The sequence below is a fragment of the Neovison vison genome, chromosome 1 (assembly GCF_020171115.1).
Source record: "Neovison vison isolate M4711 chromosome 1, ASM_NN_V1, whole genome shotgun sequence".
Classification (NCBI taxonomy): Eukaryota; Metazoa; Chordata; class Mammalia; order Carnivora; family Mustelidae; genus Neogale; species Neogale vison.
In genome coordinates this window covers 231245218-231263087 of record NC_058091.1, presented here as the reverse complement: position 1 = coordinate 231263087, position 17870 = coordinate 231245218, and the positions used below count along the sequence as shown (strand labels likewise).

General features: G+C 37.1%; 1 protein-coding gene across 1 annotated transcript in view; it reads right to left on the bottom strand.

Moving 5' to 3' along the window:
• Nucleotides 1-16465, bottom strand: part of SLC38A9 (solute carrier family 38 member 9) — an 84516-nt gene extending 68051 nt beyond the window's left edge. The window contains exons 1-2 of the mRNA XM_044224662.1: nt 16218-16465; nt 3035-3184 (exon numbers count right to left, since the gene is read on the bottom strand). Coding sequence (XP_044080597.1) covers nt 3035-3141 — 107 coding nt within the window. The 5' untranslated portion in view covers nt 3142-3184; nt 16218-16465. The remainder of the gene's footprint in view (nt 1-3034; nt 3185-16217) is intronic.
• Nucleotides 16466-17870: the final 1405 nt, after the last annotated feature.

Genomic DNA, 17870 nt, shown 5'->3' with positions numbered 1-17870 from the left:
TGCAGGACTCGATCCCAGGACCCGGAGATCATGACCTGGGCCAAAGGCAGAGGCTTAACCTACTAAACCACCCAGGTGCCCCTAAGCTGGTTCTTCTAATGGAAAATAACTTCCCTCACTGTGTCTGAGGGTTTTTTAATGCATATAAAGTGAAGTAACCCATACTTTAATAGAACTAACAATGTTTTTAGGTACTTCTTTTTTTTCATCAAGTAATAGGCCCTGTTTTCTAAAGCAGAAATTATTTCACAAGCAAATTAGCATTCAATACTGCAAAATGCCTATAAATATTTGCCTTCTTTTTTCTTTTTTTTAAAAAGATTTTATTTATTTATTTGACAGACAGAGAGAGATAGATCACAAGCAGGCAGAAAGGCAGGGGAAAGCAGGCTCCCCAATGAGCAGAGAGCCCGATGCAGGGTTCGATCCCAGGACCCTGAGATCATGACCTGAGCCGAAGGCAGAGGCTTAACCCACTGAGCCACCCAGGCACCCCAATATTTGCCTTCCTGAAAACATGCTTACCCAGGTAATGATCTCATGATTGTCAATAGTTGATCCCTTCTCATTTTGGCGAGTTTCATTATAGAAAATATATTTCCATTTAATCTACCTGGTTAAACAGATTCTCAGGGAACTGTCCGAACTCCTGCCAATTGGAATGCACTTTAATGACCTATATTCTATTGTCACAGTGGTCAATTATTTATCATAGAATTTAGATGTTTCAAGAAAATCCTGAGTATTCAATCAGCATTCATAAGTTTTTGTATTCACTTGATGTTGGAATACACAAGTGAAAATTTTAAGATTCATTTCGTTATCTTCTGTGGTGGCCACTATGTAAATGACAACGATACATTTCTTTATGACAAATTTCACATTGCCATCTCTAGCTTCAATCCTCCTTTATCTCTTGGATTGGAACCTACTGCCTCTGTTAACAAGATTAAGATTCTGTGGCTGAGGAACTCTTCCGGTAGTTGAATCGTTGGGTATTTACCCAACAGCATCTGTACTCAAGCACTGTTTCTCTCTGAGGAGGCAACCACTCTTAAAATTTACTACTTATTCTTCCAGAATCATTTATACATATTGTAGCATACACAGTTTTAGAATTTATTTTTACCCAAATGATGGTATACTACACTGTTCTGTACTTTTTCTGATTAAACAAAACAAGTTGAAGATTTGTTTCTTTTTGATATGTAATAAAGCAACTTCCTTCGTTTTAAAGGGTGAAGAATATTCCATTATATCAATGTGCCAAAATTTATTTATCTAGTCCTCTAAGAAAAGACATTCTGGTTGTTTTAAATCTTAGACTATTTAAAAAAAATACTGCATTAAATAACCTTGTATATATATTATTTGATACTGTGAGTTAATGCTTAGAAGTGAAACTGCTGGGACATACAAACTTTGGAATTGGCTGCTGGCACTTTTGGGGGTTGAGGGAGACATTAAATTTATGGACTAAAATTTAAAGAGCATTAAGACTGTATTTTAGAGTCCTTCCACTGACTGCAAAATATGCCTTTTCATTATATGTCATATTTTACCAATTCTTAAATGTTTTTAAAATATGGACATATCTCATAATCCAGAACATCTCTTAATCACTATCAGCCAGGTGGTTGTCATAAATGTAATTATTCCTGGTGGTATGACAGTTAATTGTAAATGACTGGTATATTGTAAATTATAGGTAAGTTATAAATAACTGGTCATTTCAGTCATCAAACCATTTAAGGACCATTTGAGAAGAAATATGAACCATATTATTGTCAGAAAACCTGTGACACCTTCTGGTAAGATCAGGAAAGTGCAAGCATCCAAACTAAAGAAAGTGCCAGTGATTTGAAAGAAAATTCTCTTAACTACATTATTACATTCTTAATGATACAAAGGACAACAGGGTGTTGGAGGGGAAACAAAAAACAATTTTGATGACACCAAGTTAGAAAACTGATTGCAAAGGATCATGTTCTAAATGTGAAGTATCAGTAAGTAATATCTTAACTGAAATATTTTGTTTTCATTTTTATAACTGCATAAGAGATATACGATAAAATACCAAATAAGCTCAAGGGTTCTTTTAGAAATTTAAAAAAAATCTCTAGGGATGCCTGGGTGGCTCAGCTGGTTAAGCGGCTGCCTTTGGCTCAGGTCATGATCCCAGCGTCCTAGGATCGAGTCCCACATCGGGCTCCTTGCTTGGCAGGGAGCCTGCTTCTCCCTCTGCCTCTGCCTGCCTCTCTGCCTGCTTGTGCTCACTCTCGCTCCTCTCTCTCTGACAAATAAATAAATTAAAAAAATCTTTAAAAAAAAAAATCTCTAAGTCCTAAGAGATTACTTCATAGGTGTACTGGTAGCAGTTTATCTTTGTGTTAAATTACAAAAAGAAAGAACAGTTCAACTCACAGTCAGCTTCTCATATATGGAAAAACACTCTAAATCTTATTTTGAAGTTTCTCTCATGTAGATTTTGCACACTGTTAGGCTACTCTTACCTTTTCTTTTCTCCCATTACACCTTATTACTGGAATACTACTTATTTTTGTTTATTTTATGGACAGCCACTTTACTGAATTCTCTATAATTTCTTAGTGGATTCTTTCGGGGTTTCTAGGTATGCAATGAAATAAATTTTAAACTCAAATTATCTTAAACTATTTGCTGGAATTTAAGCTCTGTGAAGGTTAGGATTATGTATTAATTCTACTGTTTTATCCCCCGTACCTAGTATATTACCTTGCAGAAAGCAGGTAATCAATATATATTTGTTAAATGAATTATATAAATGCATCTTACTTTGTAAAATTTAATCCAACCCCTTCTACAACACAAATGGTGAGCTTAAATATAAAAGATTAAAGTGTATTCATATTTTTCCCTTCCACATACAAACATATATATGCTGTTAAGTAACTGGGTATTTTATATTCAAAGCTATATGTATTTGGCTACACAGTTCTAGTCTAATAATTAAAAACTCTAGTTATGAAATAAATGTTTTATTTTAATCACTTACCTTTTGGATCTTAGATCTGATGAATCAAACTGGATATTCATAGGTCCAGGATTTATTATTTCATGATTGACCTCTGGGATGAGAAGATGCCTAGAATCACTATCCATATCTGCCACTTTTCTTAGCCTCTAAACACTGATGAAGTCAGTCCTATATAAATAAGAAAGGATAAAAAATATAAAACTTAATTAAAATTATTTTATTACTAACAAGTAATACATTTGCATGCATAAGATACTGGAAAAATATAAGAGTTTGCTAATGATATCTTAATGAGGTATATGCCTGAAATCTTTTATCAGAAATTAGCTAAGCTGAATTGGAGTTGCTGTTTATTTTTCAGCTTTCTAAAAAATAAGTGGGGCAATTGCCCCAATCTGTTTCTAGTAATAAAACAGATTAGACTATTGGGGCGCCTGGTGGTTCAGTGGGTTAAAGCCTCTGCCTTCGGCTCAGGTCATGATCCCAGGGTGCTGGCATCGAGCCCCGCATCGGGCTCTCTGCTCATCCACAAGCCTGCTTCCTCCTCTCTCTCTGCCTGCCTCTCTGCCTGCTTGTGATCTCTGTCAAATAAATAAATAAAATCTTAAAAAAAAAAAAAAACAGGTTAGGCTATTTGGACCCATTTTCCTGTAGAAAACAACTATAAAAATATTGGGTAAAATACAGAAAACATCTTTTGAAAAGCATCAAAAATAATGATAGTAATCAGGCGATTAGTAGGTACAGTTAAGGAACCTAGTGAGGTAAACAGCTCGAGAAACTGCTTCTGCCCACAGAGTATTTGTTGTACCAGGAGAAAATGGGACTGAGGATTTCAAGGCCTTGTGAAGTACTAGGAAAATAGCAGATAAAACCTGGGATTCACCCAAAGTAAGGAATAATGTAGTAAGAAATCATGCCCTTTCCCTTCTCCCAGTAACAGAGTGGGGAGTACAAAGATCTTTACCATTGCACTGGGGATTACTCCCTCACAAGGGAACTACAAACAAGATTTCTTGACCATGCCCATAGGCAGCGTGTGTGTGCACACATGTGCTTGCAGGCATGCATCTGTGGAGGAGGAAGTATTCCATACCACAAACTGTGCTTCATGTGGATTTGCAGAAGGTCAAAGAATACTTAAAGCCAGGAATATAACTTAATTTTAATTTGGTTGGTAGGACTTCTAGGTAACTGCTAGAAACAAATATAAATCTTTCTGTGAGGACACACCTTGATCCTATGCCTCAAAGAAGACCTGCTAACAATCTTCCAAGGACACTGAATAGTACACAGTAAAAAATAATCTAGCATGCAAAGAAATAAAATGCTTTTAGTGAGTACCAGGAGAAACATGAGCAGAAACAGATTCATAAAGACTTCAACTATAGGAATTATCAAAATAATACTAGAAAACAATTATGCTTCCCGTCTTTAAATAAAAAACAAAGTGGATATATACACAATGGAATACTATTCAGCCAAAAAAATACTAAATCTTGCCGTCTGCAGACATGGTTGGATCTAGAGAGGGTAATACTAAGCAAAATAAGCCAGGCAGAGAAAGACCAATCTATATGGTATCATTCAGAGGTACAATTTGGGAACAAAACAGCAAAAAAAGAGACAAACCAAACAACTTCTTAACTATAGAAAACAAACAGATGGTTACTAGAGGGGAGGTTTGTGGGGTGGATGGGTGAAATAGATGATGGGGATTAAGGAGTGTGTTTATCTTAATGGGCACTGAGTAATATATGGAACTGCTGAATCACTATATCGTACATTGAAACTAATACAACACTGAATGTTAACTATACTGAAATTAAAACAAAAAATAAAACAAATAAAAAAAGAAAATTTTAAGCACAATGTACTTAAAGAAGCTAAATTCATAGAAGCTAAATTGAAGAAGGATTCGGGGCTCAGTTGGTTAAGTGTCTGCCTTTGGCTCAGGTCGTGATCTGGGGTTCCTCTAGGATTGAGCCCCACATCAGGGTCCTTGCTCAGCGGGAAGCCTGCTTCTCCCTCTCCTTCTGCTTTTGCTCCCCACTTGTGCACGTTCTCTCTCTCTCTCTCTCTCTCTCAAATAAATAAATAAATAAAATCTTAAACAAAAAAGAGGTTTTTTTCCTCCTACTGTCAACTTGTTGTTAAGAATTTTTGATTTGGGGAGGCTGGGTGGCTCAGTCAGTTAAGCATCTGTCTTTAGCTCAGGCCGTGATTCTGGGATCCTGGGATTGAGCCCTACGTCAGGCTCCCTGCTCAGCAAGGAGTCTATTTGTCCCTCTCCCTCTGCCCCTCCCCACTGCTCATGCTCTCTTTCTCTCTCTCTTTCTCAAATAAATAAATCTTAAAAAAAAATTTTTTTTTTGACTTAATGGTGTGTTGGGTAGTTCAGTTGATTAAGTGACCAACTCTTGATTTGGACCCAGGTCATGACCTCAGGATCCTGGGATTGAGCCCTGCATCAGGGCTCTCAGCAGGGAGTCTACTTGAGGATTCTCTCTCCCTCTGCTCCTCCCACAGCTCACATGTTCTCTTACTCTCTCTCAAAAATAAATAAATAAATCATTAAAAAGATTTTATAAGATTAATTACATTAATATCTCACTTTGCATATAAAAAGCTCATTCCACCAGCTTAGTTTACAACCTCAAATCTAATTGCCAGTACACACTGCAATAAATGTATTCTGTAAAACAAAGTGGATTACCAAAAAGTAACTCAGCATGTTTGACAAGAACCAGAATGAATTTTAACCCCCTCCAATAATAAAAGAGCCAAAATTTAAAATGTGATGGATGGGTTTTAAAGTTCAAAACTGATGAACTAGAATGTATAGTTATATTCTAAAATATATAGAATATATAAAATACATAATAAATATGTATTTAGTTATATTATAAAATATATATACATTCTATATATAGATATATAGAATAATACTAGATACTATCTAGAACAGCAGAGAAAGAGAAAAAAAGTAAATGTGGAAACAAAGTTAAGAGACACAGGAGATAGAAAAAGAAGGCCTAACATGCATGTAACTGGAGAACCACAGACAGGAGATAGCAGAGGTAACATCTGGAGAGAGTGGCTGAGAATTTTCCACAATTCATAAAAGATAACAATCTACAAATTCAAGAAGTTTAACTAATTCCAACCAGAATTAATATTATCATAGAGTAGAGAAAAGGAATTAAAATTCCAGACCAAAGGGAAAAAAAGTCAAGTGAAGGTCTTGGAATTAGTGTTCTAAGGTCCTTATATTGTCCAGATTAACATTATATTTGAAACAATGCATGTTATGATTTTAAAGGTAACTATTAACATAACAGAAAATAGTATGTAACTTAAAATTACTATAGTAGACTAGGAAAAGAAGAAAAACATTAAAAAGGGAGGAAAAATAGAAAGCATAAAATAGTAAGATCCTTCCATTCTTTCTTAAAACCATGCTATCTTTCCCATCACTACAAAAAAAGTACTCATTAGATTACTAAGGACCAAAAGTCAATTGTTGTTATTTTTCAGTATTTAAATTACTCGCTCCATCAGAAATAAGTGTCATATATATATTTCCTTCTTAATAAACTAGATTCACTAGGGCTCCAAGTTTTCTCTATACCTTACTGGTCTCTCCTCTTTTGTCTCATTTACTGTTTACTTCTTGTGTCCCAGAATTCTTAAAATTGTAGTCTCAAGGTTCAGTGTTGGTTCCCTTCTCTATCTACCCTCAATTTGTGGATAATATTATCTAATCCCATGGTTTTAGTAACACACCTGCATTGTATAATACAGCAGCCACCAGTCACCCATACCTATATGTATATATTAATTAAAATTAAATTTAAAAAAAATTCAGCACCTGGGTCACACTAACCACATTTGAAGTGCTCAGTAGCCATACGCGCCTAGTGGTTACCATATTGCACAGTGTAAAAATAAAACATTTCCATCATAACAGAAAGTTCTATTGATCTAGACAATGACAACTTCCACAGTAACATTTCTAGCCAACATTTCTCTTCTGGATTTAACATTTGCATATCCAACTGCCTACTTAACATCTTTTTTTTTTTTTTTTTAAGATTTTGTTTATTTATTTAGAGATAGCGTGCAAGCGGGGGGAGAGGGAGAGAGAGTGAGAGAATCCTAGGCAAAGTCCCTGCTGAGTTCAGAGCCCAATATGGAGTTTGATCTCATGACCCTGAGATCATGACCTGAAGCGAAATCAAGAGTTGGATGCTCAACTAACTAAGCTACCCAGGTGCTCCCATCTTTTTTAAATTAATATAACTGACATAAAACATTGCATTAGTTTTAGATGAACAATATAATTATTTGATATACATATATATTCTTCTTAACATTTTTATTTGGATATAACAGGCAACCCACATATCAAAACTGAGCTTTTAATTTTTTCCCAAAAAAAGTATCCTACTGATTGTTTTCCTGATTTCAGTTGCTAGCATCACCATCCTTCTAGTTATTAAGACCAAAATCCTCAAAGGTATTCATGACTTCTTTTTCTCAATGTATATTCAATCCATTAGGAAAATAGCCTTGGCTTCCTCTTCAAGTATATCCTGGGTATGGAAACCACCATTTGTTATCAAGAGTTCTACAACAGTTTTCTATTTATTTATTTATTTATTTTATTTGACAGACAGAGATCGCAGGTAGTCAGAGAGGCAGGCAGAGAGAGAGGGGGAAGCAGGCTCCCCACTGAGCTGAGAGCCCAATGTGGGGCTTGATCCCAGGATCCTGAGACCATGACCTGAGCCGAAGGCAGAGGCTTAACCCACTGAGCCACCCAGGCGCCCCTCTACGACAGTTTTCTGATGGAGTTCCCTGCTTCTACCCTTATGCCCTTACTGTCTACTCTGTACACAGCAGGTAGAGTTGTAGAGAGATATAGAGAAGGATTTGATCTCACCCAATTGGTTTTTATCACCAGGGGAAGTGCTATTAGACCCAGTGGGTAAACTAGGGATGTTGCTAAATATCCTACAATGAACAAAACAGCCTCCTACAACAAAGAATTATTCAGTCCAAAATGTCAATAGTTCTGAAGTTGAGAAACACTGCTCTACACAGGTAAAGTAAGAGGTTATGAAAGGAACGGGCAGGAGAGGATCTTAAATGGTGATGGCAATATTGCATTTTTCAACTTGATTCTGCTTATATGGCCATTTACTTTATTATTATATATTTGTTTTATGCATTAAAAAAAAAGATTTTATTTATTTATTTGACAGAGAGAGAGCGCAAGTAGAGTGGCAGACAGAGGGAGAGGGAGAAGCAGGCTCTCTGCTGAGCAGGGAGACCGATGCGGGACTTGATCCCAGAATGAACCAAGCAGAAGGCAGCCGCTTAACCGACTGACCCATCCAGATGCCCCTTTATGCACTTTTCTAAATGGATGTTGTATTTCAGAAGTAAGCAGACACACACAAAAAAAGCAAACTCCATGAAGTGAAATAAATAGGTTTTAACATTTAAGGCAAGTGCTTTACCTTTATTCTTCAACTCTAAGTTACTATGACTATCCTCATTTTATAAATAAGGATACAAGGCACAGAGAAGTTAACTGATTACAAAGTTAGTAAGGGGGGGAGTTAGAATTCAAAACCAGGCAGTCTAAGCTCAGAGCCTGTATTCTTTGCCATTATGCTGTGCTTCTTTCCTGTTCTTTGCCCTTTGTCTCTTATTTTTCACCTTCTGTTTCTTATTGCCAGACTACTTAAAACAAGTATAGTTTTATTGGTGCTGTATTTGTTTAACGGAGTCTTAAGTCTGCTGTTGGTATTTTTCTAAAAATAGCATTTAGAACACAGTAGAAAATACTTTGAGTCAGCAATGCTTACCTGCCACTCACTACTTATGTAATTGAAGATTAACCACTTAACCTTCATGAACCTATTTTCCCAACTGTGAAACTGAACAATAGCATCCACCCAACTGGTGTGGTTGAAAATTAAATGAAATGATGCATGTTATACTTAGTACTTTGTAACAGGAAAATAAATGTTCAAACCCACTATTATTCCTCTCAGAAAACAAATGAAAAGATTTATTGTTGGTTTGTTTGTTTGTTTTTTTAAACATGTGCAGCCCTCTTGAGATTAACCTCTTCAAGTGAAAAATTCTGCAGTAATGAGGTGAGAGGTAGGCACAAGTCAAAATGCGACTATTAAGTGACATAGATGTTGGTAACATATTCTATCCCCAGAATATGTACGTTTTCTTTCCTCTGTCATTCCTTTCCATTTCCCTCTTCTGTTTTCCAGCCCAGCATTTAAGCCAAAGGTCTCATTAACTTTTTAGTCTCACTAGAGACAAATAATGTTAAAGAAGTACCTTATGTAATAGTGATTTTTCAAAAAAAGTGAAATCAAAATCCTACCATCTCCAGTCCTGAAGGGCTTTATTTCTGTGTCGTTCTATAGAGCACACAAGCAAAACTGATTATCTATTTTAAGATGAGACAACTAAAATACTGAGTAATGGCAAACCCTGAACAATATATTCATTCAACAACTTCTCACCAAGCCTCTACAATGTACTAAAGTAGTACTGAGAAAAAAATATTTTTTTAACTTATGGTTCCCAACCTTAATAAACTTAAAAAATATTATTTAAGAAGCCTAGAAGTCAGGTAACTTGTTCTAAATCACTTAAATAATAAAAACTAGTAGGATGTTAATTACCAATTTTGATTTTCAGTTCATCATTGTACTTTTAATTAAAGCGTACACCAATTGCTAGTCCTAGCTCCTAAATCAATTTTCTAATAGAGCAGTGCAAAATTTATTTTTTTATGGTAAAAAGTTTACTCAACTGTTTAAAACACAGATTCACAAAATGCATTGTACGTATTTAGATTGAAGCATCAGAAATGATCCTGAATAAAAAGCATACATTATTCAAAGGTAATTGTTATTAATCTTTCATTAAGATGGAAGAAACTGAGGCAAGGTTAAGTAATTTCACAAAAATAGAGTTAGCTGAGAAGCAGAAACACAAACTTGATCTTTCAGTTCCTTCTTCCTTCTACATAATAAAACTAATTAATAATTCAGTTGACTTGTTTGGTCTTAAATTTTAAAACTGAAAAGCAGTATGTTTCAAGATTATTTGAACCACTAATTATAAAACTAGTATTGATATTCCTATTAAACTTCCTTAATTTAAAATTGTCAATGACTACTTAACCTGAAAAAATTGCTTCCTGGGTATAAAGAGTGAAAATATTCTATATAAAATACCAACAAAAAATACATTTTAAATTAAGGTGGACATAGCACAGGAATTAAAAACTTAGAAAATAAAGATATTGTAGAGAAGTTATTCTGTGTATATATGATTTCAAATCTACTTGTTTACAACCTAAGTGAATCATTTTAACCTGTTTATGGCAAAGCCAAAAAAAAAAGTTGTTTTAGAAGTAAAGTTGTTTAAAAAAAAAAAAGTTGTTTTAATATTAAGAACAAAGTTAAGCGTGCTAGGATGTTATTTCATCTGTTTTCATGGATAAGAACTCAGGAGCTTATTTGCTTATCAATAAAAACACAGGAAGACGCAACTATGGCAAGGGGATATCTGTACTATAAATAGTGAGTTTGGGAGGACTATCAGAGTGTTGGGTATGGGCAAGGTGACTCTAATGATCTAAAATAGCTCTCTAAAGACCTGGGGGCAATTAGATCCTGCTGAGGCAAAGGATACTTTCATCTGCAGTGGTAAAAACCATGCAGCAGCGCAGAAGATCATCTTGCCCATCAACAGGGACAATGACCATCCCTAGCAACATGCTCTAACAACAGGACACCTCTACTTTTGTGCAGGAAGCTGGACATTCACTCTGGTTGACTCAGCTGTCTTTCCCAAGTATCAATTCCAAGAAGTTACACCTTAAATAAATTTGGAATTTATTCCTTTCATCTCCTCTTGTCTTGAATAGAGTATAATTAATTTATCACTGATTTGGAGTATTTCTTTATTGGCTTATCAAGAGGTATCATTCTGTATACTACTGGCTTGTGAAATTCCCACAGTGAACCTCTGTTAAATAAACCATTGGCAAATACAATCTCAATCTCAGCATTAACTTGTCTTCTGAAAAAAACCAAGTTACTAGCTTTACGGAATTTTTAAAACATTCTCTCAGTTTTAAAAATTAAATATTTTAGGAATTGAAAAGATGATTGTCAGCCAGTATCCTTTCATCAAAAAGAATATCATTAAGAACTGCAGGGCTATTTATTCAAGAAAATCTAATGCACATAAAAACTTTTCTAAAAGACCATAAATTCAATTTGTACAAACATTAGGAAGATGCCAAGTACTGTTAGATTCTGTATAGAAGTTTGCTATCATTTCTGTACTTAATAAAACTAAACTTAATGAAGTCATAATAGAATTGCTAAGAAATACTAGAGAAGAATTTAAATTTTGACTGGGAGATACAACCTTATTGCTCCTCAATCTCTAAAAACTGATAAAATCATCTTCAGAAAGTATTGCCAGGATATTCCTTCATTTGAATTATACACAATGCTTAATTTGGGGCATGGCCTACACTGGTTCATCAAGTAGAGTGTGGTAGTTGAAAGCTCATGTGTCAGACTGTCTGGGTTTGAATCCTGGCTCTGCTATTTTCTATGTAACTTTGATTTAAACTCTCTAAGACTCTCTGGTTCAGGGAATAATAAAAGTACTAGTCTTACAGGGTTTGAGATTTGAGATAATGTACATAATGTGCCTTCACTCACAGTGAGTGTTCAACAAACACAGGTATCATTTTATTATGAGTTTGGCTCTTTAAAGTAGTTAGCAAAATTATGTGTTGGCTTAACTTAGTGGTATGAATAAAATCAGCTGATGTATCTATATGCCTTTAGTATAAAGTGAGTAAACTCGGTGAGGTAAGAAAGATAAAGAAGTTGAGCTTCACAGTATTACTGAACTGTCACAAAAAGAAAAGACCTAAAGGGAAGAAATCATTTCTGAAGAAGAAAACTGGATGTCACTTTGGAGAAAAACCCAGGGAAAAAGAAAAATCAATAAATAAGTAGTGGGAGTTGGGACTAACATTTATTTACTGAACACCTATTCCTGGCCTAAGTTTTTACATGTTATTTAATTGCAACTAATCTTAGAATTTGGAAAAAAGGTACTACTTTCAAATTATAAAAAAAGAAACTGAAACTCATAAGTAACTTCTTCTATATCATTTGGCTAATAAAGCCACAGCTGAGATGGAAACCAGGTTACTTAGGTCCCAAATGTTATTTCCAGTTTACTGTGATGTCTGCCCAGACTTCCGTTTTTAACCAATACGCTCTGCAATATTGGTTCCTATACTATACTGAGAATGCAACTGAATTTAGGAAGAGAGGATTCTTTTAACTTCTGGAAATCAATACTTTTGCTGAAATTAAATATTAGAAAACCCAGAATAAGAAAAATCTAGAAAGGTCCTGGGACCTCAGTCAGCCTTCCCAAAAATGATAATCAAAGTTAGGGAAAATGTGAGGGGTGTTCAGGATTTGACATAAAGTTTCCAGTTTAATCACATATGTGTTTGTTCTGAGCAAATCTGAAATGTTGTGGTGTTATCAGATTAGCTCTTTATTCCAAATAAGCAAGAACAATGATACTATCTCAGTGATCTAAATAAGCCTTAAATAAGTCCAAACCTTATAATGCCTTTCCAGGATTTAATAATATTCAAGTAAATACAAAGAATTGTAAGAAAACTGGTAATTTTCAGTTGCCTCAATGAGTCAAATAGCTTGACTTCAAATACCCCAAAAATGCTATTTCAAAGGAAATGTAATGCCTTTTGGAAGTCTTGATGAGTACAACTACAAGATATTCTCAAGTTTGATGAATTTACGAGCAAATTAGAGGTCCAGAGCTAATGCTACATAGATAATAACACAAAATAGCACCATCAATAATTAACTAAAATGTTAAATACTCCTATACCATTAATTTGCCACAGACAACACTGATACAGGGATCTAAACATACAAGATGACATAAACAGATAAAATCACTTCTAATGGCTCAAACTTGAGGTTTTTAAAATTTTTTCTGTATTTTAAAGATTTTATTTATTTGAGAGAGAGAGAAAGAGAGAATGAGAGAGGGAACACAAGCATGGGGAGTGGAAGAGGGAGAAGCAGGCTTCCCCTTGAGCAGGGATCCTAATGTGGGACTCGATCCCAGAACCTTGAGATCATGACCTGAGACAAAGGCAGCTGCTTAATGACCAAGCCACCCAGGCACCCCAGTCCTCTGAGTTTTAAAACAAAGTCATAGAAGCAAGACTTAATGTCAAAGCTAAGTCATTTAATAATATATCCCACTTACTTTAAAATTGGTTCAGTATGGAGTCTCAAAAGGAAAATAACAGTTTACTGAACTGCTTGCTGATATCTGCACTGAAAAATACTTTTTTTCCATAAAAAGGACATAGAAAGCCACCAAAGAAAGTACATTTAACATAAAAGGTATTGACTGTAAATTTTACTATTAGGCAAAGAAGACATCCAGATGGCCAATGGACACATGAAAAAGTGCTCCACATCACTTGTCATCAGGGAAATAAAAATCAAAACCACAAAGAGATGCCACCTAACACACCAGTCAGAATGGCTAAAATTAACAAGTCAGGAAACAAAAGATGTTAGTGAGGATCCGGAGAAAGGGGAACTCTCCTACACTATTGCTGGGAATGCAAGCTGGTGCAGCCACTCTGGAAAACAGCATGGAAGTTCCTCAAAAAGTTGAAAATAGAGCTACCCTATGACTCAGAAATCGCACTACTGGATATTTACCCTAAAGATACAAATGTAGTGATCCGCAAGGGTATATGCACCTGAATGTTTATATCAGCAATCTCCACAATAGCCAAACTATGCAGAGAACCTAGATGTCCATCAAGAGATGAATGGATAAAGAAGATATGGTAGGGGCACCTGGGTGGCTCAGTGGGTTAAGCTGCTGTCTTCGGCTCAGGTCATGATCTCGGGGTCCTGGGATCGAGTCCCACGTCGGGCTCTCTGCTCAGCAGGGAGCCTGCTTCCTCCTCTCTCTCTCTGCCTGCCTCTCTGCCTACTTGTGATCTCTCTCTGTCAAATAAAAAGAGAGAGAGGAGGAAGCAGGCTCCCTGACAAGCAGAAAGCCCGATGTGGGGCCCCATCCCAGGACCCCAGGATCATGACCTGAGCCGAAGGCAGAGGTTTTAACCCATTGAGCCACCCAGGCACCCCTCAACTCTGTATTTTAGCACAGAAGACAATATATAAATAAGTGAGCATGGCAGTGTTCCAATAAAACTTTTTAAAACTTTTTTCAATTTTTAAAAATACTTTCATTTATTTGACAGAGAGCACAAGCAGGGGTTAGAAGAGCGAGAGGGAGAAGCAGGCTCCCTGCTGAGCAGGAAGCCTGAGGTGGGGCTCCCTGGGATCACGACCTCAGCAGAAGGCAGACACTTAACTGACTGCCCCCCAATAAAACTTTATAAAAAATAAATGCATCTGGGGGCAATGGTCATAGCAAATCTGGTCATAGTTTGGCCACTTCTGTACTACACCAATATAAAAGCCAATGGAACCACAGCATAAAAAAGCAGCTTGGTGAAAGAAGTTATGCTATGTATACATGTTTTCATCTATAGAAGTCTGCAACTGCTATAATGTCTGGTAATGAATTTATCTCAAATTCTTCCTTCTGAATCACTTAATGGTCAGCCAATAAGAGTTCTAAAGCTCCAATTCTGAGAAGACTGATAGAACATGCTTCCAAACTGATCAATGAATGCTTCAAAAGCTGTTAAATTTCACCGTGCTGGAGGGCAATGTAGTCTAATAAAGAAATTACCAGCCAAAATAATGCAATGGGAACACTAAATGCTCTCCAGTTATGTTATGCAGTAAGAAAGAATGCTGATGGACTGAAATTTAAGTGTATTATAAAATGCAGGCCCCGTAGAAGTTTTTAATCTCCTAATTATTTTTTTAACTTTTATGTTCATATCGCCTTCTTAAAAAATACTATAAATTATTATTTTATTTTATAGTTCAGGTGGGTATTCCCAACCTCGTATGCCGTTTACCCGTTACTGTAAATATGTAGGGTACTGTAAAATCAAATTAGCATGCTATTTTTATAAGACTCAGATATACAGCATTTAGGATTGAGAGAAGCAATCTAAGGCTAAGTGTTCCCAGCGGGTAGGTGGGAAAGAAGAGGTCACATGTTAATTTGCTACCAACCTTTTATATTACTATGAAGTTTGTAGAGATTTTTCTTTAAGTTAAGGCCGGGGTTTCCTTGGCCTATTGAGAAATTTAAAAACTTGCCCTTCAGCGTCTGCCTATTATTTTGTATAGGTAAGCATAAAAAAAAAAAAAGAGTAATAGGTTAGAGTTTGCTGCTGTACTGATCTCAGCAATAGATTACGGCAGTGCTTCAGAGTCATGAAAATTAGGTTTTAGTCAAGTTGGCCATTAACTGGCTGGCTGGTCATGCGCGAGGCAGTTTCTCCAACTTGGTGGACCCTAGTTTCCTCATCAGTCAAATAAAGAGAATGTGCTGTACTAGCTATTCTCAAAGGCCTCCTCCAGCTCTAGTATTCTAAGACAGCTAAGATATAAAGTCACCTACTATCAAGACAGCCGCTCTCACATTTGAGCCGGGGAAAAGAGAGGCGAGGACTTAATTCTTTCGGCCCCCCACCCATCTGTGGTCCTAGCCCCAGACACTAAAGTGTTCCCTCCCAGGATCTCCTTTCTACAGCTCTTCCTTACTCGGGACAGAGAAGGCTCTCCCGTTCTCGCAGTAATTCCAGTTCTCCTCCTTCTCACCCGGGTGTTTACCCATCATCACCCCCAGGCTCAAACACGCACCGACTCTCCATAGCCCCCTGAACTCTCTCTGCTCCCGCGGGAGTCACCAGAGCCGAGAGGAGCGCGCGTCGCCCCTCTGGAGTGATCTCCTCAGTCCCCGACTTTGTCCTCACGGATCCCCTAATAAGCAACTGTTCGACGCGTTTCACTAAAGAACTTCCCCGGCGACAGCCGGCTCCACAGCAAGCTCAGCGGTTCCCGCTGCTTCCCCTCTATCCCCTCCGCCCATACCGAGGAGTCATTTTGTAAGACCAGGGAACATGCCCTACCTGCTTCCGCCAAGGGCTCGGTCTCCGAAAGATCGGAGACCCTTTCCCAAATCCTCTCAACTTGCTGTAGCAGGGTTTCTCCTCTCCTAACAGGAAGAGGCAATAGCTTAAGCCGCGGGGGCCGGCGGGGGATGGAGTTCTGAGCGCGTTAAGTCGGCAGCCGCTGTCAAACCTCCCGCCCCTGGGGACTACAACTCCCAGAGGTCTCTGCGAGAGTCACCACGCCTCTCGCCGCAGAGCCGCGTTCTCCAGCTTTGGAAAGGCCGGGCGGTTCAGGTTCGCAAATCTCATCCCTGCTCAGTGATGTTTGGCGTTGTGTGAGATGCTTGCCTGACGATCAAAGTCGCCTAGAAGAAGAAATGCCATCTCCTGCAGTCCTTACACCTCCAGAGGTTACCTAGGAAGGGGTTGACGTGACATCTCCATCTAGAGCTGACCTCCCATTATCAGTCTCTTCTCCGGCTCTTCTGGCTGTCTGTACTGTCGTCACGTGCCTGAATCCCACAGACAGCGAGAGAAACTGGTTTGAAAAACGTTGAGTTGGCATTCTCACTCTTGGCTGGACACTTAATTTGTTGTTGTTGTTCTGTTTTTCTTTCTTTTTTATTATTATTATTATTCTTTTAATGCGTTGACAAATTCGTCCCTAGGCGAAAAGAAGGGCTTTGGGAGTATTTTAACCCATTCTTCACATCCCTCGCAATTTCAACCAAAACCCCCGAGATTAACCTGTAATCTAAGTAAAATTAATGTGCTTGTTGTAAAAAGTCAGCTCAATCAAAGTCCCTTGGGAAGCATATAGCAACACCTAAGGGCTTCTTACATAGGAAGCCAGTAGGGTTTTTTTTTTTTTTTTTCTTTAAGAAAAACAACCAGAAGAAAACAAGAAATGCAATGGGATAAGGAAACCAAATTAACGATTCCAAATTTAACAGCTAATATTGAGTGCTAAGCACTTTACATACAATACTTTAAGTCTCTACCATGATGTAGAAGTGTGTATTATTCCCATTTTACAAATAAGGAAATAGTCTTACAGAATTTAAGTAACTTCCCCAAGGCCAAACAAGAAGAAAGTGGCAGAAGAGTCAAACTCCAACTGACGTCTTATTTCAAAGCCTGAGTTCTCAAACATTATAAAACACTCCCTGTATTACTGAGGACTTGACAACAGGCAGATGATACAATGAATATTGACTTTGTGACAGGTAAAATTTATTTTGCTAATGGTGTCCTTATTCCAAACTTTTTGCAGTTACTCTTTTACCTACCTTTAAATAAACATTCTTGGGGCACCTGAGTGGCTCAGTGGGTTAAAGCCTCTGCTTTTGGCTCAGGTCATGATACCATGGTTCTGTAATCGAGCCCCACATTGGGCTCTCTGCTCAGTGGGGAGCCTGCTTCCCCCCAACCCTGCCTGCCTCTCTGTCTACTTGTGATCTCTGTCAAATAAATAAATAAAACCTTTAAAAAAATAAATAAACTAACATTCTTTTGATGACTTCAATGATAATAAAATTTTCTTCTTTTGCTGCATTCCAGGTTGAGAAAATGATTTTAGGCAAGACCAAAAAGCACAGAATTGAATGGTATGGAGTGACATCAGTGAAAATGGTAAAGTAGGGAACTTCAAAATGTTGCTTCCAAAAAAGC